The sequence below is a fragment of the Lonchura striata genome, chromosome 6, assembly GCF_050655825.1.
Source record: "Lonchura striata isolate lonStrDom1 chromosome 6, ASM5065582v1, whole genome shotgun sequence".
Taxonomy (NCBI): Eukaryota; Metazoa; Chordata; class Aves; order Passeriformes; family Estrildidae; genus Lonchura; species Lonchura striata.
The window spans coordinates 38,126,199-38,148,523 of NC_140708.1; the positions used below are offsets into that span (position 1 = coordinate 38,126,199).

At 42.6% G+C, this 22,325-nt stretch overlaps 1 protein-coding gene across 8 annotated transcripts; it reads left to right on the forward strand.

The window, feature by feature from the left end:
- The first annotated feature begins 546 nt into the window (after window positions 1–546).
- EDRF1 (erythroid differentiation regulatory factor 1) lies at window positions 547–21,712 on the forward strand. Of its 8 annotated transcripts, none has more exons than XM_085582961.1 (25): window positions 547–736; window positions 2,348–2,556; window positions 3,951–4,017; window positions 5,191–5,316; window positions 5,800–5,924; window positions 6,260–6,419; window positions 7,645–7,746; window positions 8,014–8,135; window positions 8,806–8,917; window positions 9,595–9,742; window positions 9,817–9,925; window positions 10,235–10,346; window positions 11,246–11,506; window positions 11,821–11,892; window positions 12,006–12,156; window positions 13,947–14,135; window positions 15,171–15,371; window positions 15,720–15,942; window positions 16,244–16,463; window positions 16,817–16,975; window positions 17,375–17,524; window positions 17,746–17,899; window positions 18,170–18,285; window positions 18,848–19,011; window positions 20,910–21,712. In XM_085582961.1, the coding sequence occupies exons 1-25, from the start codon at window positions 671–673 to the stop codon at window positions 21,076–21,078; spliced, it is 3,687 nt and encodes a 1,228-aa protein (XP_085439087.1). In that variant the 5' UTR covers window positions 547–670; the 3' UTR covers window positions 21,079–21,712. The 8 variants fall into 8 exon arrangements, with proteins under 8 accessions (XP_085439087.1, XP_021382030.1, XP_085439084.1 ...); XM_021526355.3 differs by having other exon boundaries at window positions 15,720–15,938; window positions 16,240–16,463; XM_085582956.1 differs by having other exon boundaries at window positions 548–736; window positions 2,444–2,556.
- Window positions 21,713–22,325: the final 613 nt, after the last annotated feature.

Consider the following 22,325-nt stretch of genomic DNA (forward strand, 5'->3'; position numbering starts at 1 on the left):
TACAGTGTACTGCAATTTTCAATCCTCTCCCATGCTGAGATACCCCACCACCAAGTTTTCACTTGTTTCATTAAGGTCCCAGTTATCCAGGAAAGTCAAGCCTGGAGAAAAGGAGGCTCGGGGGGGACTTTCTGGCTCACCTGTGAAGGGCCTCGAACTGCGCCAGGGGAGGTCTAGATTGGAAATTAGCGAAAATTTATTCATGGAAAGGGTGGCCAAGAATTGGAAGGGCGGTAGTGGAGCCCCATTCCTGGAGGTGCTTAAGGAACGACTGGACCTGACACTCCTCGCTTTGATGTAATTGACGAGGTTTTTCCCACATCAACCACCTTCCGAGCCCGCTGGGAACGCCGCCTCCCGCCCGCCCCTCACGGCGGCACCGCCCGCCCCTCACGGCGCCGCCTCCCGCCCGCCCCTCACGGCGGCACCGCCCGCCCCTCACGGCGCCGCCCTCAGAGCCCGCCCCTCACGGCGCCGCCCTCAGAGCCCGCCCCTCACGGCGGCACCGCCCGCCCCTCACGGCGCCGCCCTCAGAGCCCGCCCTTCCCGCGCCTTCTCGAAAAGTCTCGCGAGAGGCGGCGGCTCCCGGCCGGACCCCCCGGGCAGCGGCTCCGCTCCCGCTGCCCCTTCCCGGACCATTCCCGCCCCATTCCCGCCCCATTCCCGGACCATGGAGGAGCCCTGCGGCGCGGGCACCCCTGCCCCGCTGAGGGGAGACGCCGAGGAGCCCAAGCAGGTGGGCGGCGCTGAGGGGCGGCCGTGCTGGGTGAGGTAGAGGGGCTGTGAGGGGGTCGAGCGGCGGCTACAGACACGGCCCCTGGGGGTGTTTTAATTGAAGCGGTGTTTTTGGTCCTCTTTCCAGTTTGTCAGGGCCGGAGTGCTGTAGGGAACACGCTAATTATGATTAAGCGTTAATTGCGAGCAGTGTTGCTGTTGTTATGCCTAAGTGCAGCGTATTTACGTAAGTGGTGTCCTGTGGAGCTGTTTTTCCCTTGACTTGTGTTAGTTCAAAGCTCCTCGCACACGGGTGACAGCTGCGTGTTTGAAAAGAAGTAGGCAAACACGAAGCTTGTTTAATTTATTATTATTTAATAATAGTAAGGTAGAAGCCTGTTTAGCTTTAATATTAGTGTTAATATACACCTACTTTCACAAACTTTAGTGGGAGATGTGTTTGTTTTAGCCTTTCTGAGTTATTTTGTGTGGTGTGGCAGCTGACGTTGGTGACACTTCATTCTCAGAGTGCCCAGGTGGGCAGGGAGGCCACTGTCACCTGCTTGGATCAGCCACAGTGTGGCACAGGACCAGGGCAAGGGGTGTCCCCCTGTGCTGGGCACTGCCGAGGTCCAGCCTCAAATTCTGGGATTGATTCTGGCGCTGTTAGGTCAGGAAAGACAATGAGGGGCTGGAGTGTGCGCAGGGAATGGAGCTGGGAAGGGGCTGGGAACTCCTGAGGGATTTGGGAAGGGGCTGGGAACTCCTGAGGGAGCTGGGAAGGGGCTGGGGAACTCCTGAGGGATTTGGGAAGGGGCTGGGAACTCCTGAGGGAGCTGGGAAGGGGCTGGGGAACTCCTGAGGGATTTGGGAAGGGGCTGGGAACTCCTGAGGGAGCTGGGAAGGGGCTGGAGAGGTCCTGAGGGATCTGGGAGGGGGCTGGGAACTCCTGAGGGAGCTGGGAAGGGGCTGGGAAACTCCTGAGGGAGCTGGGAAGGGGCTGGGAACTCCTGAGGGATTTGGGAAGGGGCTGGGAACTCCTGAGGGATTTGGGAAGGGGCTGGGAACTCCTGAGGGATCTGAGGGGGCTCAGCCTGGAACAAAGGGGGATCAGGGGGACCTTGTGGCTCTGCACAGTTCCTGCCAGGAGGGGACAGCCGGGGGGTCGGGCTCTGCTCCAGGAACAGGGACAGGAGCAGAGGGAACGGCCCCAGGCTGGGACAGGGGCAGGGTGGGCAGGAAGAATTCTTTCATGGAAATAAATGGTTGTCAAGCGTTGGAACGGGCTGTCTGGGGCAGTGGTGGAGTCCCCATCCCTGGAGGTGTCCAAGGAAAGACTGGATGTGTTGATCAGTGCTCTGGTCTGGGTGACAGTGCGGTGGTTCATCACAGATTGGACTTGATAATCTTGGAGGTCTTTTCCAACCTAAGTGATTCTGTGATAATTCCTAAAGTGAAGCTTATGCTTGACATGAATTGGAATAACTGGAAAACTGTATGTGCTGGGGAAAGGTAAGTGAATATAGGACTGGATTTTGCTCACTTAGCCTTAAAAATAACTTATTACAGAACAAGCCTGATAGTTTTAATTGCCAACACTTAAGTAGAAGGCTAATTTCTCTCTGGAAATCAGGGCTCGGTGCTGTTCCTCGGAGGCAATGAGGTGAAGAGCTGTGCTGTGGTGAAATACTCCTCAGCCCCTCCTCAAGCAGCCTTTGCCCGTCTGCAGGAGAAAACAGACCTGAAGCTGCCTCCTGCCAACTGGTTACGGGAAAGTGCCAAACTGGGACCAGCAGGGACAACCATTCTGGGCAACAGCAAGAAAAGTAAACCCTTCTCAAGGTAAATAACAGCAGCCCCTGTTTTTTTTTCCAGGCCTTTAAGAGCTATTGTGATTGTTAACTTGGATCCTATGTCATTTAAAGTAGAAAGTACAGGTTTAACCATAGCAACTAATATTGCTTTGTCTTAACTGTTCTCCCTCTACTTTTTCATCTGGAGTTGTTGCCTCTGTGGTCTGATCTTGTGTCATTAGTAAATGATTGATGATGTTGATTATTTACATAACACATAGAGATGGTTTTGTTTATTTGTTCACATGCCTTTTGACACCTTGCCTCAGACAGTCAAACTGACTTTCTGTTCTTCCCTGGTTGGCCCAGATCAAACTGGACTGGTTCAGCCAGCCCTTCTGCCTTTGCTAACAGGTGAAATAGAACGTGTGGTTCCCCTTGGAAACCAATTTATAGCTCTTCTGGATCTTTAGAAAGTGGACCTGACTAATGGCAAATGAAATATCACATTTATATCAGGATTTCATCTTTCTATCACACTATAGGTGAAATGAGGGGCACGCCCAAGAAGCAGTGTTACCTTTCAGTGTGGATGTTTGCTGAATTGTTGACTGAATTGAGTTCAGAGTGTTTATAAACAGGAGGCTCAAATCCTGTGCTGAACAAGCAAATTCACACCAAGTCAGGCAGTCAGTGAAATTTAACAGTTTGTTCAAGGTCTGTGTTTGCATCCTCATCATCTCTTTTAGGAGCTGGACTTTTCAGAGCAGAGTAACACGTTTTTCAGGTCTTTATGAATTTTTCATGTTTATTTTAGATATTGTGGTTGTCAAATAGAGGCTGGCAGTTCAATCTCTTTCTTTATTGTCAGTATTAAAAAGCTGATAACAAAAGTATAACTTACACATCATGTATGTTTTGGATTTTAGTAGTATCTGGATTTGTTTTAAAGAATGATCTGTACATTGAAATATTCCAGCTTAAGTACTTTGTAATTTCCTTAACGAGGGTGGAGGAAGAGACAACGTGTCTGTTACAACATGTAGGGCAATTCTGGAAAATGTGAATAAGAGGTAAAATTCAATTACAGCTACTCAAATGAAAGTCTTTAATATGCTTAATGCCTTAAAGAGAAACTCCTTGAAGAACTCTTCAGTGTTAGAATCCTTCATTTTTTTCTGATTTTTCTTTATTTCAACAAATCTTTAAGTGCTATAGAATGTCTTGAAATTAGGTCTAAGCACTTTCAAAGATATATTTGAAAAACTTGCAGAATATGAAGATGAAATCACTGTTAATTTTAGGTCTCATTGCACTAGGGGATGTTTAGCTGGGTAATTTTTTTTTATTTTTTATTAAGCCATTCAAAGATGTAATAGATATAAAAGCCAGGTCTGTACTGTCACACTGGAACTGTCTTAACTTGTAATGTTTTTTAAATAGCTTTGGGATGGCCTATGACTTCATTGACTCAGTTGGAAATGATGTGGATGTCGTATCTGATTCAGAGGTATGGGCACATCTTAAATTTCTCATTCAAATTCTTAACATTGCATAAACTTTTAAGATTCTGTGGTGGCTTCTGGCATCTTTGTGTCCTTGGGGGAAAAGGAGAGATCCCTTAATGAATCACAGATCACCAAGTAAGGGAGTTGTGATCACTGAGTAAGAAATGTTGAGAGAAAAATCATATTTTCTCTAGAGTTCTGCAAATAATCTGCAGCTGAAGTGTGCATTTTAGTGAATGCTGAACATCAGTCTTGCAAGGTAGTCATCTTGTGTGTTTGAAATCAGTTGTTTTGATGCAAACTGTTACTCTCAAGATGGCCTTTCTTCTATTCTTATCTAGGAGAGAGAACTGCCCTCCAGCTTCTTCTTTCCTTTGTTTTTTGTCAGATTCTGAACTCTTTGGTGCTGGTAATATCTGTAGCATTCAGATGAGGTTGCTCAGAAGAGGAAGCATGTTCATGTTAATATTTGTATTCAGATCTAGATCTCTGTCTGGATTGCTTTGGACTCCTGGCAAAGAATTGGTATTCATGCTGTGAAAATAAAGGTTTACAACCCAAATCATCCCTTTGGATATTTTTGTCATTTTTGTTGGTACCTGGTCATGGTGATCCAATCAGAGAATGTGTTTAAGCCATGTGTGTTGTTCCTACTGATGACTTGGTCTCTTTATCACTGTCATTTGTGTTCTCTGCCCTCAGCAAATGCATTTTGTTGTGGAATGGTTTTCAAATCTCTGGCACTGTCAGGTTTTATTTGACCATGTGGGCTGGGGTAGAATTCATTTTCTTCCCAGTGGCTGGTAAGAGGCTGTTTCAGGATTGTCCTGAGTACAGGTTGAGATGTTTTTGTTGTACAGAGATGTTTTTGTTGTTGCTGAGCAGGGCTTACACAGAGCCAAGGCTTTTCCTGCTTCTCATCCAGCCCTGCTGGCAGAGGGGTGGGAATGCATGGAAAACTGGGAAGAGACACAGCCAGGACAGGGAATCCTGACTGACCAAAGGGGGCTGGGGGGGAGAAGGAGGAAGGGGGGCATGTTTGAAGTGGTGGAGCTTAGACTTGGAGTCTCCCCAAGTCACTGTTACACACAATGGCACCTCAATTTCCTGACAATTGTCTTCCCATGCAGCATAATTATATTAAATATTTTCTCTTTTCACTTTCCTACTGGAAGAACATTAAAAAACTCCTGAAGATCCCTTACAGCAAGTCCCACGTGAGCATGGCAGTGCACAGAATTGGGAGGACACTCCTGCTGGATGAGCTGGATATCCAGGAACTCTTCATGAGATCATCTCAGGTGAACCACTTTGTTGTTGATAACTGTGGCATGTAGGCAAAATGCATTATTTCAGGAATAGAGTGGCAAGAAAATGTCTGGAAATCTCTCAAATCAAATGTGGGTGCTAAAGGTGTTCTGTTTTGCAGCAGTTTACCCACAAACTACACTGGTGTCCTGTGTTCATGGTATTGTAGGGTTAATATTCTATGCCTCACTTCAGTGTAATTACTTCAGTATTGCTGTAGCATTTGATTGATTTTTATAAGCAATATGTATTTCTATGTAGCCTTTTATATATGTGTTTTTCTAATTAAGTCAAATTTTCAGTAATAACAGCTTTCCTAGAAGCTGTATTCTCAATAAATGACCAATTCAGGATTTCAGCTCTAATGTTATTTTCTCGGTTTCTTCTTGGGGAGGAGTATTTGTAAGTTTATAAGGCACTTGGTTTACTTTGCAGATGCTTCTTGATGTTATTTTCTTATTTCTTCCGTTGCCTAGACAGGGGACTGGACATGGCTGAAGGAGTTTTATCAAAGGCTGATTGATCAGAAATGGCAAAGAAAAAAGAAGAGTAAAGAACACTGGTACCAGAAGGCAATACTTTCTAAGTTTTTGTATTACAGGTAACCTTTTGTCTGCATAAAAATTGAATTCTGCCCCACTTCTGCTTGGTTTTTGGTCTTGAAGTAAATATTGAAATTCTATTATGGTCTGATTTACTTACTGCTTTTTCCTTAAACAGAGGGAGTTGAGTGGTGATGTCAGAAAATCACATGAAATATTTTCACAGAAAATAAAGTGTTTTACTTTAAAATTGAAATATTAAGTAATAAAATAAATAGTGTGACTTAACTGCATATCAGCCAAGTCATTTGTTGGCAAGGGTGTATTAAGCATAACTCTAAAAATGGATCTGTTTGCATCTTGTCAGCTGAACTTGTAAATGTTTCCTTGTCAGCATTAATGGAGATGGAGCTGCTCAGCCTGTTCCTTCCACTTCCAAGCAGCACCAGGAGGGTCCTGTTGCAGGTGAGAGTGATGAAGCAGGAAGGGCCTCCTGGCCAGCTCCTTTTGAAATGCCTTCCTCGCTATCTGAAGATCCAGGTGCCTCTAACCAGGTTGGTATGAAGAATGTTTTACATGGCACCACAGTGTTTGTAGAGCCACAGAGGTGCAAAGGTTCTCAGAAGTGCTGCTGCAGCTCCCTTTGCTGAAGGAGCTGAGCGAAGGCATTAGGAGAACTTGGCAGGAGCTGCAGTTCCAGATTTGCCAGTGGTTCAGAGCTCCAAATTTCAGATATTTGTTCTGTCACTGCAGTGTTAAATTGCTAATTATCCCAGCATCTTTGAGAAACAAAGCCTTTGGCTAGGAGTATTCATCATTGCCTTTACATAAAGTAGGAAAATCCTGATAATCAGAAGATGTGTTTGGAAGCTTAAAGTTCTGGCCTTTCTTTCTAAATCTGCCATAAAAATCCATCTTCTGGTGGCCCTGAATTTATTAGGTAGAGAGGAAAATCAAAATTTCTGAAAAGGGAAAACAGTTAAGCTGAATATAAAAAGACTTGCCATGAGATTACACAAGTGAGAGATGTTTACAGCAATTATGCAACAAGCTATGATTAGTATCAGGCCCTAATTCAGGGTTTCTATTATGGCTAAACTTATTTATGAAAACTGTAAATTCCTGTGGTTTTTGTGAATAATATGAAACAGAATTGATAAAATTTTGGGGAGGTTGAAAAGTCTGCTTCTTTCAGTCTGCATTAATATAATAATGATGCTACAGTTGTGCTTGCACAATGTTACCAAATGATCTGCAAAATTTAGGAGTTTCTAACCTACATTGGCATAAACTTGTAACCGCATGTGTTGTGTGAAGTGGAGAAATGCTTCAGTGCTTGAAAGCTTTTAGAAAAAGGACTCCTTCTCTCTTCCACCCTCTTGAGGAACCATTGCCCAGTTCAGCAGACCGTTAATCATAAAGAAGCTGTTATGCATTTGCACAGTGCCATTTCCTTAAGTTCATAAATAAACCAGCAGGATGGAGGTTTTGCTTCTGGACACAGGGTGTTGACCCTGAGTTACTAAGGAGCTCTTTTAAATACTTCCTGGTTTCTTCCCAGACCCTCTGAGAATATTACAAAACACAGCATCTTAGCACCAGCTATAGAAAAGAAGCATTCTAGTCACTGCCTAGAGGCTTTTTGCAGTTTTATGCAGATTTATTTAAAGATGTTGAAGGTAAAGGTTTTTGCCTTACATGCTTTGTTGTTCATATCTTTTTAAATGGCTGACTTGACCTCAGCAGCAGAATCACTCGTTATCCTTGTGCTCTCCACAGGGAAATGTGCCTCTTGAACCCTCATATCTAGTGGGGCACGTGGCCTCAGCCCCCAGAGAACAAAACCTGACTCCTTTGTTCAATGACGGGGAGAACAGTCAGGTATGCTTTATGTGGGAGCTGAACCCCCAGGTTAAAGCAACGCCTCCAGCCAAGGCCTGAACTGGAACCAAGGCCAAACTCAGTCCCTGTAGAAGTAGCTTTTGTGGCATCTGCAATTTTAAGTTCCCGTGAACGCGCCGGGTTTGTCACGTGCTGGCTTTCATTTGCTGCTTTGGCTTCTTGCTGTCTCATAATTCCACAGAATGTCATGGAGAACAGGTGTTATACCACTGATTTACTGGCCAATTCTGTTTTCTCTTCATGAAGGGACTTAAAAATGACTTTGTTCGTAATATCCTGTGGACCTTTGAAGATATCCACATGTTGGTGGGATCAAATATGCCAATATTTGGCGGTGGGAGATACCCTGCTGTGAGCCTGCGCCTCAGGTGAGCTTAGAAGTTGATAGATATTATTTATACCAGCCTTGACTGATTTGTTAATTAGCTATCTGCACTTTTTGCTACTTTTATAAAAGAGAGCAGTAATATGTGTCTTCCTGGGAGTCTGATTTTTAGTAGCTGCTTGTTGAGCATAAGCACTTAAAATGTTATTGAGCAGTGAGACAGAACTATTCCAGTCCCAATTTAATGTCAATCCCTTCATTACCACTCTTCCATTCATAGGCAAAGAATGAGCAAAAGCTTGAAGCTGATTTGGTGTATTTGTCATCTTTTTAAGGTACCTTTAGGAATTAACAGTACCTTGCTCTTCAAGGAATTTTGGAAGGCCTGGGACTAGGTTTGTGCTGTAATTAGCTACAGCTAAAAATGCTATTCCTTTAGAACTTCTGAAGTACTTATTATCTTGGTAATAATGTGACATCAGAAGCCTGTTAAACGTGGGCAAAAACTCCAAACTGCTGATGGAATGTGAGCATATTCCATTGGAGAGATCAGCACATCTGTTATAATAAATTAATACAGCAATTCACAAATAATTGTTTTAGTGTTCATCCACTCTCAGGTGACTTAAACCTAAATCCCATTAATAAACATCCCTAATATTTCCTGAAGGGTAAACAAAGATTTAAGTAACACTAGAAATATTTTATTTTAGGGATAACAACAAGCCAATAAATGTGCTAACAGGGATTGACTATTGGTTGGACAACTTAATATGCAATGTACCAGAGCTTGTGATGTGCTTTCATGTCAATGGAATTGTTCAGGTAAGTCTGGCTCTTGGCATTATGCCTTAAAATAATAATTCATTCTTCACCTTCTAAAATTGCCTCAGTTACCACTGATTCTTCACACTGTTCTGAGCAAAGATGACAAAAATCCTGTGTTGCAGAATGAGAAGCATTTTAGACAGCTTGCAGCAGTCATCTAAAAATAGTGTGTTCTTTATTCCCCTCCCTTTCACACATGCAAGATTCCTTCTTTCCCTGATGTTTGAGTGAAGGCAAAAATAAAAACTGCAACTGCAGAAATCAGTTTCTTACATCTTGAAATCTGCAGTGTTCCCTTGCCAAGACAGATGCAAGCTTTTGAATGTTTGTTTATGCTGTTTTACTGTAGACCAGCTGTGTTTCTGTTCTGCCTGGTAGCCTGGAGTTGTTTCCTAGGCTGCCTAGGTTTGGTTGAAGTAGCAGATGTTGTACCTTCTCCTCCTTATTTTTCCTCATCTTTTGCTCTCCATTTACCATGTTTGTGACAGAAATGGATCCTTCTTAAAGCTTTGAATAGTGTAGTCAGGATGTGCTTGCTTAAAGTAAATCATAGAAATTAATTCAATTTATCATAATAGCAGCCTTTGTTTTAGCTGCTGATGGACATACTGATACATTAATTTTGGTGTCACAAAACCCTTCTGAGTTTGAGTCTTAATTTCTGTTCTTTGCAGAAATATGAAATGATCAAGACTGAAGACATTCCAAATTTGGAAAACTCCAATTTTTCTACCAAAGTGATAAAAGATATTGCTCAAAATATCTTATCTTTTCTGAAATCAAATTGCACCAAAGAAGGACACACCTATTGGCTATTTAAAGGTAAGAATGTTTAGATCAGTTTTAAAGGATTGATAGCAATGTGATGTTGATTAATGAAAAATTTTCCTTTTCAGCAAGTGGGAGTGACATAGTAAAGCTCTATGACCTCACCACGCTTTGTGAAGAGACTGAAGACAAATACCAAAACCCTTTTACAATGCCAGTGGCAATTCTGCTGTACAAGTGAGTTTTTATCGTTTTTATTGCCATACTTGGTTCTTGGTGCAGTTCTATTCAGAACACAGACCAAAAATCATGATCAAATAACAATCATATACAAACTTGCTAAATCTTATTCCCACTAGATCAAAACAGACTTTTTCTTTTTCACCATTTCTCCATGTAAACTTCTTTGCTGATAAAGTCTTGTAGACTCATCATGAAGTTTGGAAGATCTACAGTTGTAGAATATTGTGTAAAGCTTCTTTTTTTTTTTCCTAGCACAAAGAAATTACCCAGTGATTTTACTGTTTTGTTCAACTTTCTCTTTAGAGTTGCTTGCAATATGATGTTGAAGAAAAACCAGAACAAGAAACACTATGGCACAATTAGAACATTGCTCCTGAATTGTCTGAAGTTGTTGGACAATGGAAGACATCCTCAAGTGAGAATCCAATGTTTTCTTGCACTTTTGTGTAAATATACTGTAATCATAATAAATAACATATGCTGTAATCATAATAAACCTAGTAATAAATAGTGTGCTACTTCTTCCTCCCAAAGGAGAGAATTTCAATTTATAAACGAACTTAAAAATTGATTTATTTTTAAAGAATCCCTATATATTTTTTTTAATTAGTTGTTTTTTGCTGCCCGTCATTGCAGCACAAGTATTCTGTCCTGCTCTAAAAAGGAATTTCTCATTACATTCACTCTGTTGTTCTTGCTGCCAGAGCCCTTTGGGAAGAGATCCTGGATAAAAAGTGTAAAATGTGAATATATAGTCTGAAATTGGCTAAAAAGTGGGTCAGGCTAACCAGAGAAGTTGTAATCTCCATCTTTTCAGATACTCAAAGCCCAGCTGGACACAGTCCTGAGCTACCTGCCTTGATAAATGGGTTGGGCTAGAGGGTCTCTAAATAATTTAAGCTGTTTTCAACTGAAAATGAATCCCAAAAATGTGATGTGAAAAATCTGAGTCATATCTAGAATGGATTACAAGAGGGGACATGGCACACATTAAACTAATAAAAATGTGGATTTCTTCTAGAGTTGTGAAAGGTTTTCAAAATCCCAATGGAATCTCTTCAGTTTATTTTTTTTTTTTTGCTTGCATAAGATCCTCGTGTTGTCTCCTGTGATCTGCAAGCTGTTAGAACAGGCAGTACGTGTTCTCTACGAACTGGTTTTTATTATTTTCTAAACTTGATCAGCTTAGATCCTTTTCCCTTCCAAGGAATTTGCTCAGGCTGTGTTTACAGGTTATCAAACATCTCTTTCTGTGTCCTCTGTCCTCCTTATTCTAACATAATTTATATTCTTGCCTCTCTTTTCTTTGCAAAGATTATTGCTTCAGCAAACTACATGTTATCAGAGCTTTTTCAGCTGGATGAACCTAAAAAAGAAGACAGTGCAGACTTCCCTATAAATGGAAATTCTGATGAAAGTTACAGTGAGGAAGAGGAAGAAATGCCAGACAGTGATGAAAATGGTTCTTACAGCAACAGTTCTGATCCCCCAGATGACAATAAAGCAGTGGCAATAATCAAATCCGTTGGAGAGTTGTCAGTACCAGAAAAGTACAAATCTGTGCATCGAATACGTGTAAGTGACACTGGGGTGTATTTAAGGGTTTTCCTGGATGATTCAGTTCATGGGACAAAAGTTCATGGGTAGTGCAGTTCAGTTCCCTGGTAGTTCTGCCTTCAGGTTAACTGCAGTGGGCAAAAAACCACTTCATGAGATGCTCTTGAAATCTGAGGTGTTTGAATTTTATGGTAGAGGCTTCGTGTAGATTTTTTTTTTCCTTTACCATATTCCACTTTGTCTTGATGTTACCACTTATTTGCACCTTCTGGGCAGTCATTTTATGTTTCCTGTGTTGACTCTTCTCTTCCCTCCCTGCTGCCCCACTGAAGCCCAGCTGTGCATTCCCTGTCTGCCATGGCACCGAGGAGCGCTGCAGGCTGGTGCTCAACCATGTCCTGGAGGTGAGTTCACTGCCAGCTTCCTGAGGATGCTTCATCTCCCACCCAATTATTCATCTACTCTGTTTGCTAAATACTGCTCTCAAGGTGAATGAAATGATTTCTCCCTTTTGCAGGGTTTGAAGTCTGTTGACAGCAGTGTTAAAAAAGAAGGTGACCTTCCTGCAGCTGACCCCAGCACTCCAATCCCCTTGAAATATGAGGATGAATCCACCAGTGGTGGTCCTGAGTCTCTGGAAAAACAGATGGCCTTATTTCTAGACAAAAGTAAGTTGTATTGTTGTGCAAATAAGACCTTTCCAGTGCCAACACAAACTGCTCCTACTTCATTTTGATTGTCAAAACAGTGTGCTTAAATCACTAATTACAGTATTGCCTAAGGAAAAGTGCACTGAAAATTGGAGAACAGTCTGTTCCTTTTTAAATATGAAAAGAGAAGCTCATTTGAGTTATTTTGCATAGCAAAGAATCTTTTATTAGTCAACACATGATTTTACTGGACTCTGTTTAGATGTGGCTTTCAGATGACTTCCATAAAGGCTTGGTATTTTGAGGTTTGGTATGTGCAGCACCGTAAGTTTTGTGGGTTGATTTAAAAATAGGCTTAATTTCTTTGTGTGTGAGTGACCTGGATGTTTTCTGGAAGAATTTCTCCCTTCTGGCAGGTTTTGTTCCTACATTAGGCTTGGTGCTTGAATTGCATATCAAATGTTAACTAGAATTTTGTTCTCTTTCTTGTACCTCTACAGCTGTGAAAAGAAGCAGCAAATAAAAGATGTTTTGTTTGCTTAAATGCTCAAACTCCTGAATTTTCAGGCTACAGTCTCTCTATTTTATTTTGTTCTGGAGTGACATAAAAAGTTCCAGGAAAGACTTTTATCTAAAAGTAGTAAAGTCCTCTGCAGGGCAAGGAGCCCTGTAAGCATAGCCCAGAAAAAAATTGATCATGCCTACTTTGGCAGTTCTTTATTCTTTCCTTTCTCCTCCCTTCTGCCTTTGAAAAATCTCTGAATAAGAAGCCAGTTCAATTTTGAGTTATTCACACTCAGACAGATTCCTGGATCTGTGCTTGAGTCCAGAGCTACTTGCTCACTTCTGCTTCCCAGTCCAAGGGTTTGTTTTCTGTGATGTGAATTGTATGTGGCAGAGAAAATACATATATGGAAAGGATAAATGCTCTAAATCCTGGAATTTCTAACTTCAAGAGAACTACCTGTGAATAGTGTATGGATACAGGGTGTGTGCAGTGTGTGTGTCTTTTGCTGGGTGGGGTGTTACTGTTTTAGATTGGTCTTTGTCCTAGTAGAACATGTAATGCTTAAGAATTTATTATATTTACTTATTATGTATTTATATATTGTTGTAAGATAGTGGGTTTACAAGTCAGGCCTTGTAAAACCACCTTAAGCAAGAGACTCATTTCTGTGTGCAAATACTGTTAAGGCAAAATTCTGACCCTTGGTAGGGACAGGCCTTGAATCAGGAACAGAGACCTGTTATTTCTGGCTCCATAATCACTGCAGCATCAAAGAAAAGCTTCATAACCTTATGCAGAGGTTATCCTGAAATAAGTGTGAGAAAGTGCTTGGTTTTTCTTGTGGGAAGAACCAGGTTATCCAGCTTTGTGTGTGCTGGAGGCTAGACCCACACATGGAAGCTTTCATACAGAAACTGAGCATTTATCTTAAGGATGTGGTAGAGAACATGACAAATTCTTCCTGTGGCTTTCTTGTGGTTTTTCTGTTGCTCCCTGAGGGAGCAGTTTTGGCCTCTGCTCCTGTGTTTCACAAGCTGTCTGGGGTCAGAGAGGTCACCTGCACTGTCACTGTCCCACTGCATTCCAGCATCCTGCTGTCAGGTGCAGTGCATGGAGGAGTGCCACGTGTTGGGTCTGTTTTGCAGATGGTGTGCTGGAGTGGCAGACGAGCTGGCAGAGCTCTGCCAGTGCAGGGCAGTCATCAGGCAATTCCCATCCTGCCTGTGCTCATGGAGTCATGTCCAGCCTCTGGCATCTATCAGAGGGGAGAGTCACTGACGAGGTTCTGTTCTTCTCACAGTGGGCTCCTTCCAGAAGGGGAAGCATTGCAGTCAGTCAGGAATGATTCCTGGATCGTGGCAATATAAAATGAAACTCCAGCTGATCCTGAAGTCATCAAGAGCTTACTATGTCCTATCTGATGCTGCTATGGTCCTGCAGAAGTACGGGCGAGCACTGCGCTACATCAAGCTGGCCTTGCAGTGCCATGGTAAGTTCCTTGAATGGATTTGTCACCTGTGCCACTGTGTGGAGACACCTGTCACCACTGCTGTGCATGACTTTTCCCTGTGGTGTGCAGTGACAAGTCTGAGAAGCTTGTGTTTAACTGGACTCAGTGTCCAGCTCTGTGTTAAGATCAGAAGTCTGTAGTGGGGATAACTTCTGTCACTGATCAATAGAAAGACAATGCCATTTTGACATTTGGGAACTTGAGGGCACATTTGGAGCTCCAGAGAAGTTGAATTTGGGAGAGTCTGTCCTGTGCCAAGGCCAGTATTCTGTACTCCCAAGTGATGTTGCTGCAAGCTGGTGTTTTTTCCCTGGTGGTTCCCATGTTTAATTTAACTATATCTTTGACTCTGAGAAATAATAAACTTCTTCAGCAGCTGAATTGGATGCTCCTCTAAACTAGAATACATCTTGAAGTATTACTGAGGAAAAGGAAAAAAGTGAAATCAAGCTGTTTAGACTAATACTGCCCTAATGAGAGTAACTAACTGGGAAATGCCAGTAGCTTAGTGCTAAAATGCTGCTATTTCCCTGCCATAGGGGAGGGCCCCTGTCTTAGGGCATGAGGAGGCTTATAAAGCAAACCCATTTGATCTTAGCCCAAAGCATCAATAGACTTCCCAATAACTCACAGCACTCTGCAGCTTTCAGTCTTTTATAGACTAGAGAAGCAACTTTAAACTCTACCTTTTGGAAATTAACTTTTCAGTCTGTATTTCCCTTGAGTTCATCTGCAGAAAGTCAGTTTTCCCTTGATCAAATCAGAGGTTAGTATTTGTAATTACCAGAGTGACTGCTCATCTTGGACAGCACAGGAGAGCTCTTCTTAAACCATCAGCTATGTAGAGCAACTGTGACTTCAGGTTATTTCTTCTGAGGATAACACATTGTCACACTCATTCTCTGTCTGCACACAGGTAACATAAAACCCAATTATCTTGTCAGTCTGTGTCAAGCCTTTTGATGTGTAATTCTTTTTCCTTCTCCCTCATCCATGTTGGTTTTTTCCCCCCAGATACCTACTGCTGTCTGTGTGGCAGCATGCTGCCCGAGGTGCTGGTGTTCCTGTGCCAGTGCTTAACCCTTTGTGGAGATATCCAGTTAATGCTGGCTCAGAATGCAAACAACAGAGCAGCTTACCTTGAAGAATATAATTACCAGACTAAAGAAGATCAGGAGATACTACACAGCCTTCACAGAGAATCCAGGTGCCAAGGTACGATCCTGACACAGGAGAAGTGCCAGACTTTGGATACGTGATAGACATAAATAATTCCATTGGGTTTCCTCAAAACCATGCACTAGGAGAACTTATGTCAGGGAGGTTATTGCACTTCACTTCTGCTTTCTTCAGAGGAGGCTCATCCTGCCTGTCATACAGAAGGGGGTTGTCAAGGTAGTGTATGACATAGCCTGAAGCTGTGAAACATCTAAAGGCAGTAACTGTTTCAGTAATAAATAAAATCTACCTGACACAAGTCTTGTACTTTCTCTGGGCATTTTCCCCTAGACTTAAATTAGAGAAATACTGTTTGACACAAAGGCTTTGCATTTTGTTTTCCAGTGTTTGCCTGGGCTACAGATTTATCCACAGACTTGGAATACCAGCTTTCTGTCAGCTGTAAGTGCTATGAAGCAGCTTATGAAATCCTGCTTTTCAGTAATTTAAAAAGCCAAAACCCAGAGCAGCACATCCAGGTACTAAAGAGGATGGGCAATATCAGGAATGAGATTGGAGTGTTCTACATGAACCAGGCAGCTGCAGTGCAGACTGAGAGAGTGGGCAAGTATCCTTTTTCTATTCCTGACCATTTCATGGAGCTACAGCAGTGATCAAGTTCACTAATTGTATGAAAAATCTTTCTGTTTATAAAGAGGACATTTAAATGACTTCATAGTTTTTTAATGTTCACTGTGATTATTTGTTTACAGTAGATCAGTGTGGCTTGTACACTGTAGTTAATTGAGCCTAAACTGAATAATGGAGAAATTCCTTTAAAATGTGTAGAATGATCTCAAAAAGCCATTATGGAACGCTTCAAACTGAGGAATTTGAGTCTCTAAGCCATGTGCTTCCACCCTAGTGAGTAAAAACGTCTCGACGACAGAGCAGCAGCTCTGGAAGAAAAGTTTCTCCTGCTTTGAAGAAGGAATTCAGAATTTTGAGTCCATTGATGATGCCACCAATGCTGCTCTTCTGCTATGCAACACGGGGAGGCTGATGAGGATCTGTGCCCAGGCCCACTGTGCAGCTGAAGGGGACTTCAAAAGGGAGTTTTCCCCAGAAGAGGCCCTTTATTACAATAAGGTAACCCCAGACCCCAAAAGGCCTTTTACTGTGAGGTATTTGTGAATACTTTGGTAAATATGTTTAAATTTGGGTAGAATAATCTGGGATAGCGGTCATGCTTCCATACTACCCTAATTCTTGCTGTGTGGGCTTTGGTGGTGGTGTTGAGGTTTGATTGCTGTGACATTCAGATGCTGATATTGAACATAATGCAGTGCCACACACAGAGTGAAAAATTGTGTGGTCAGAATTAAAGTAATTATCAAATGAGACTGAAAAAGGCTCAGGGAGATATTTTGAGTAGAGGGAAGTTGATTTCTAGTTGTTAGAAATGCAGGCAGTAACTGTGTGCATGATTTTATCATTTGTAGGCTATTGACTATTACCTGAAGGCACTGAGGTCTCTGGGGAAGAGGGATGTGCATCCAGCTGTTTGGGACTCTGTGAACTGGGAGCTGTCTACAACGTATTTCACCATGGCAACTCTGCAGCAGGATTATGCTCCCTTATCCAGAAAGGCTCAGGAGCAGGTAACAGAGGGCATGCATTGTGTCTGAAAAAAATACATTGTTGGCATCCTGGAAAACTGAATGTGGAGCAAAGTTGGTATTGGAATTGTAGAATCATACAATGGTTTGGGTTGGAAAAGACCTTAAAATCCATCTTGTTCCACTCCAGCCGTGGGCAGGGACATCTTCCACTATCCCAGGCTGCTCTTGGGCACTTCCAGGGATCCAGGGGCAGTCACAGCTGCTCTGGGCACCTTGTGCCAGGGCCTGCCCACCCTCAAAGGGAACAATTCCTTCCCAATATCTACTCTAAATCTTCCTTCATTAAGCTTAAGGCTGTTTCCCCTTTGTCCTATACTACATGCCCCTCTTCAGGGATGTTTTTTTTCTTAAATTTGTATTTATTTATTTGTGTTGTAGATAGAGAAGGAAGTCAGTGAAGCCATGATGAAGTCCTTGAAGTACTGTGATGTTGATACAGTGTCTGAACGACAGCCCCTGTGCCAGTACCGAGCTGCCACCATCCACCACAGGCTGGCTTCAATGTACCACAGCTGCCTCAGGAACCAGGTATTGCTCCAGGCTCTTTGAATTTCTAAACTCTGCCTTTAATATGTTCAGTATGTGTGGAGCTGATATATATCTTTCTGCCTGTAGCTGGGATGTATTTATTTCAATTATTTAACCAAAGAAATGAGTGTTTCCCAGCCCTCTCCAAGTAGACCTTTGCAGTGGCTCCTGATGGACATCCAGAGAGGAGGGATTCACTCTGTGCCCTCCTGTGAGTGCAGGTTGGTGATGAGCACCTGAGGAAGCAGCACCGTGTCCTGGCTGATCTCCACTACAGCAAAGCAGTGCGGCTCTTCCAGCTCCTGAAGGATGCCCCCTGTGAGCTGCTGCGTGTGCAGCTGGAGAGAGTGGCCTTTGCAGAGTTCCAGATGGCCAGTAAGTGTAGCTCTGGCTTTAACCAGCTTTCCAAACCACCTCCTACTTGGTTTCATTTTTAGATAACTAAATTTATATGAGAGTAGGAGCAATCTGCTGCTCAGGATAGAATTTTCCTCAAGAGAGGAGACAAGGCACTTTTATCTTGCTGGTTTTCAGCTGACTAGGGCTGTAAGGGCTTTCTTCCTAACTCCTGAAGTCTTTGGATGGAAGAAAAATACAGTCTGTAACATTAGCCTTTTTGTCCTTAATTTTCATGGGTTTTTTTAGGTCAGAACAGCAGTGCTGGGAAATTAAAGACTCTGTCTGGGGCCCTTGATATAATGACCAAAACCAAGGGTGCATTTCAGCTCATCAGGAAGGAGCTTGTGGCAGAAAATGAACAGGTAAAGAAACTTCAAGTGGTGTGATACCTGCTTCCTTCTGGCTTGTGCCTTCCCAAATTAATGGTCATTTGGCAGTTAAAATATTCCTTGGTTACTTTTCATAGAGCCAGTGACTTAAAGAGCATGGACAGAGTTAGATGTATTGCAGTTCTCCCTTAACCTTAAAGTGGAAAAAAAGAAATTCCTCTAGAACATGATCCAGAGATAGATTAAAACATATTTCTATACAGATGTGAACTGCCTGTGTGAATGGACTTCTTTTTGTGCAACCCTGCTATCCCTTAAAAGTCTTCTCTTAAGAACTTTAGAATCTGTGTATAATAAAAAAGTTCTCTGTCTCTGGTATGTTTAATATTTAAATGTTAAAATGTGCAGGGTTGTCTGTAGCCAGTGTGAATTATGTTCCTGATGCCTCAGTCAAGAATTACTTGCAGGGTGTGCTGACGTCTGTGTCCCTTGCTGTGAAAGTCAGCTCACTTGCAAAGAGGGGCTTTTTAAATCACTCCTTGTATTTATAAGGTGGAATTCAGTCAAGTTGTTTTGGATTGTTTGTCTCCTGTAGATCAGCAAGGATAAAAGTCCTGCTGAGAGCATGTCAGTGAACGATTCCTCTGCAGGCCTTAACAAAGAGGAAGTCTTGAAACTGCTTGGGATTTTTGAGTCCAGGATGTCTTTCCTTCTCCTCCAATCTATTAAATTGTTAACTTCAAGCAAAAAAAAGATTGGGTAAGTTGAAGCTTGGTGTCCTTTTTCCTGACTGGCATGGGATTGGTGTGTGACAGAGCAGAGTTCCTGGGGGAGAAGCTGCTGGGTGCTGCTGATAACTCTTGATCCATCTTTCTGATAAATGTCAGTGGAACTTGGCAAGCAGAACACTTGAGAAGAAATCCAGGCACATCAGTAATGCAGCAAAGAGAGGGATGGATATGGGGAGATGTGCACTGGTGTCAGGGAATTTACTAATTCCTAATGGACTCTTCTGTCCTGCTGCTGGGATTTAGGACAAACCTGACTTCTTTTTGTGCTGACTTTGAAGAGATGTTGAGATTAGGTGTGGCAGCAAATTCCTCCCCCACTCCTTCTGTTGCTTCGATCTGAATGTATGTGGTGTTCCTTTTGGGACCCAGAAAATACCTTTTACTCCCCCTGCAGCAAGTGTGTGATTGCAGCAGCTGTTCCTAATGTTACATAAAGTGAAGTTCTGAAAATGTGGCATTAGTTTTAGAGAATTCCTTTAGGCTTGAAAGTTGGGTTAATAGTTTTGGGGATTGAAACACTGCTGATGGAAGAGCTGTTTTGCTAAAAGTAAACTGTGAAATGAGTTCATTGTGCCCAGGAAGCTGTTTGCTGATAGTGGGAGACTGGTAAATAAAAAACATGAGAAGAGAACACAGCCAGGGTGTCTTTTGAGCTGTTTTTTCGCCTCCCAAAAAAGAGCTTCCACAAGGTGGCAGTCTGAATATGTGAAACACAGAGGATTTTTACAGGATAATTTATATGTTGGCAAGCAGATGTCACAGCTAGCTGAGTAAGCTCAAGTCCTTGAAACTTTGAGGCCAAGCTTGAAACTACCTTTGATTTGACCTTTCTTGTGCCTTCTGTACACCCTGTGTGCATTTCCTCCCTTCTGCTCTGCAGAGGGGAGGTTCTGCCTTCTGCTTTAATAATGGGGTGAAAAGGGAGGAAATTGGAGCTCAAATGCTGCTTCAGGGTCCCGGGTGCACTTTGGCAAAAAACAGTAGAACATGCAGTAAAATTGTGTTTGATAGCCAAACTTGCAGCCTGGCAGTCAAAATGCATTAAATCAGTTTTACCCTCCCAAAGTGGAATCATGAGCAGAACAGAACTTGGCTGTGCAAACTGGAGGGGAACAGTAATTGAAAGTAATACTTTGTTCTGGGAATACTTGTAGCTTATCCCAGAAATACTTTGAATTTCAGTGGCTTTTTATTGACTACCTGTTCTGTTTAATAAATGAACCTGATTCCTGCCAAGTGTGTGATGAATTTAATTTGCTTCAACATTTCTCAGTCATTCCTGAAGCACTTGCAATTAACCTGACTACTGCTTGTACATTTTATATTCTATTATATTTATATTTTATGTTCCTGCCTGCTGTATAAACCGAATGCTCTGATTGCAGTGCAGGGAATGGCTGAGGATATCCCCAGGGATCCTCATCAGTATTATTTATTTGAGGAATGTTTGAAGGAACTGGGGTTGAGGAGGCTTAGAGGTGACCTTACTGCTCTCTACAACTTCCTGAAGGGAGGTTGCAGACAGGAGGGGTCGGTCTCTTCCACCGGGCAGCACTGACAGAACCAGAGGACACAGCTTCAGGCTATGTCATGGAAAGTCTAGGTTGGATATTAGGAAAAAAATTTTCACCAAAAGAATAATAAAGCACTGGAATTGTTTTCCCAGGGAGGTGGTAGAATCACCATTTCTGGATGTGTTTAAAAAAGACTGGACATGGCACTTGGCGCTATAGTCTGGTTGAGGGGTTAAGGCATGGGTTGGACTTGATGATCTCAGAGGTCTCTTCCAACCTCCTGATTCTGTGATTTAATAATGCTCTGGATAATTTGCAGCTGACTAGTTGGGACTCTCTGCTGTCTTTGCAGGGGCAGCAATGAGGAAGAAGCAGCTCTGAGAACAAACAAGCAGGTTTATTCCCTGCTGCTCCGTGCCACTGCCAACAAGGGGCTGTCGCTGCTGGAGCGCACCGAGCTCCTGCTGAGCCTGCTGGAGCAGCTGGCCCCGGGCAGCGAGGGCGGCCCTGGCTCACAGTGAGCACAGCCCTGCAGAGCTGCAGCACCAGTGCCTTGCTGGGAGCACTGGGGGTGTTCCCATGGGATGTTTGTTGATTGAGGTGAGCTCTCACCACTGTTGTTCCGTTGGAACCTGGCAGAGCACAGGGATTCCTTTGTATCCCCACAAAGCTTTCCTTGTCTGGCTCCCAGCGTTTCTTTGTTTGAAATGCCAGCTTGGAGTTCTGGAGATAAAAATGTAACTTTTGCACCGTGGGGAAATTTCCTGGTTTTTCTCTTATAGTGAAATCCATGTTTTGCATAAAGATGTAACCTCACAGCTGCTCTGGTTTGGTGTTTATTGAAATGTGTTTTGTAAGCAGGGCTGCACTGGAACACTTGCACTGCTAAAGGCAGCCCAAGCTGTACCAGGAGATTTCTGTGGAATATGCAGATGCACTTCTTAATCCCAGGGAGGATCCTGCACAAAAACCTGTGCCTTTCTAGCTTTGATGTGACTCTTGCAATTTATCAGCCATCTCTGGAATTTTGTTTTGGAAAGTGAATGGTTTCAGCTATGTTGGAATTGATCAAGAATAGTATTATCTTTTTCAGACTTGAAACTGTGAATAAATGAGAGGATATTTTTAAATAAAAATTTATTTATTGCATATAAACATCAGTCTGCCTTGTTTTTCTTGGTTATGACCCTCCTCAGAGCAGCAAACTGCTCAACAGAATTAAAACTATTTGAAAGACAAATTTTTAATGTTTTGGAAAAGATTTCTAAACTCCAAACACCTCCAGAGTGGGGTCTTACCTCAGCATGTGAGGACTCTGGGTTTTTTTCTGCTAATATATATTATTTGAAGATAAAATTTTCCAGAATATAACATCTGATGTCCTTATGTTCTACAAATAAATGTGGTTCTTTATTGCATAATAACAGTATGAACCACTTTAAGTAAAGGTAGAAATGGGTTTTACTTGCATTCATATGGAATTAGATGAGCTTTTTAAGGTCCCTTCTAACCCAAAGCATCCTAGGATTCTTCCTGAGATTCCATTTCATCCTGAAAAAGGGAAGTGCTTCATAAGCCAAACACTTTTCCTGCTTGGCATCACTTTCCCATCAGAGCCCAGTGTGACTGATGACCCCACACTCTGGAATTACTCAGTTTATAGGAACAGAACTGGGCTCAGGTTCCTTCTTGTTCCAGGTGTGGAGCCTCTCATGTGGAAGGAAATTCAGGTCCCATCCTCAGACTTCACCTGAACTGTGCAGCAAAC

Bases quoted from the DNA above. Each gene is read 5' to 3' on its own strand.
- EDRF1 (XM_085582961.1), top strand. From the start codon at position 671: ATGGAGGAGCCCTGCGGCGCGGGCACCCCTGCCCCGCTGAGGGGAGAC. The intron at 5,317-5,799 runs GTGAACCACTTT...TCCGTTGCCTAG, and splicing joins TCTTCATGAGATCATCTCAG to ACAGGGGACTGGACATGGCT. The intron at 11,507-11,820 runs GTAAGTGACACT...GCCCCACTGAAG, and splicing joins AATCTGTGCATCGAATACGT to CCCAGCTGTGCATTCCCTGT.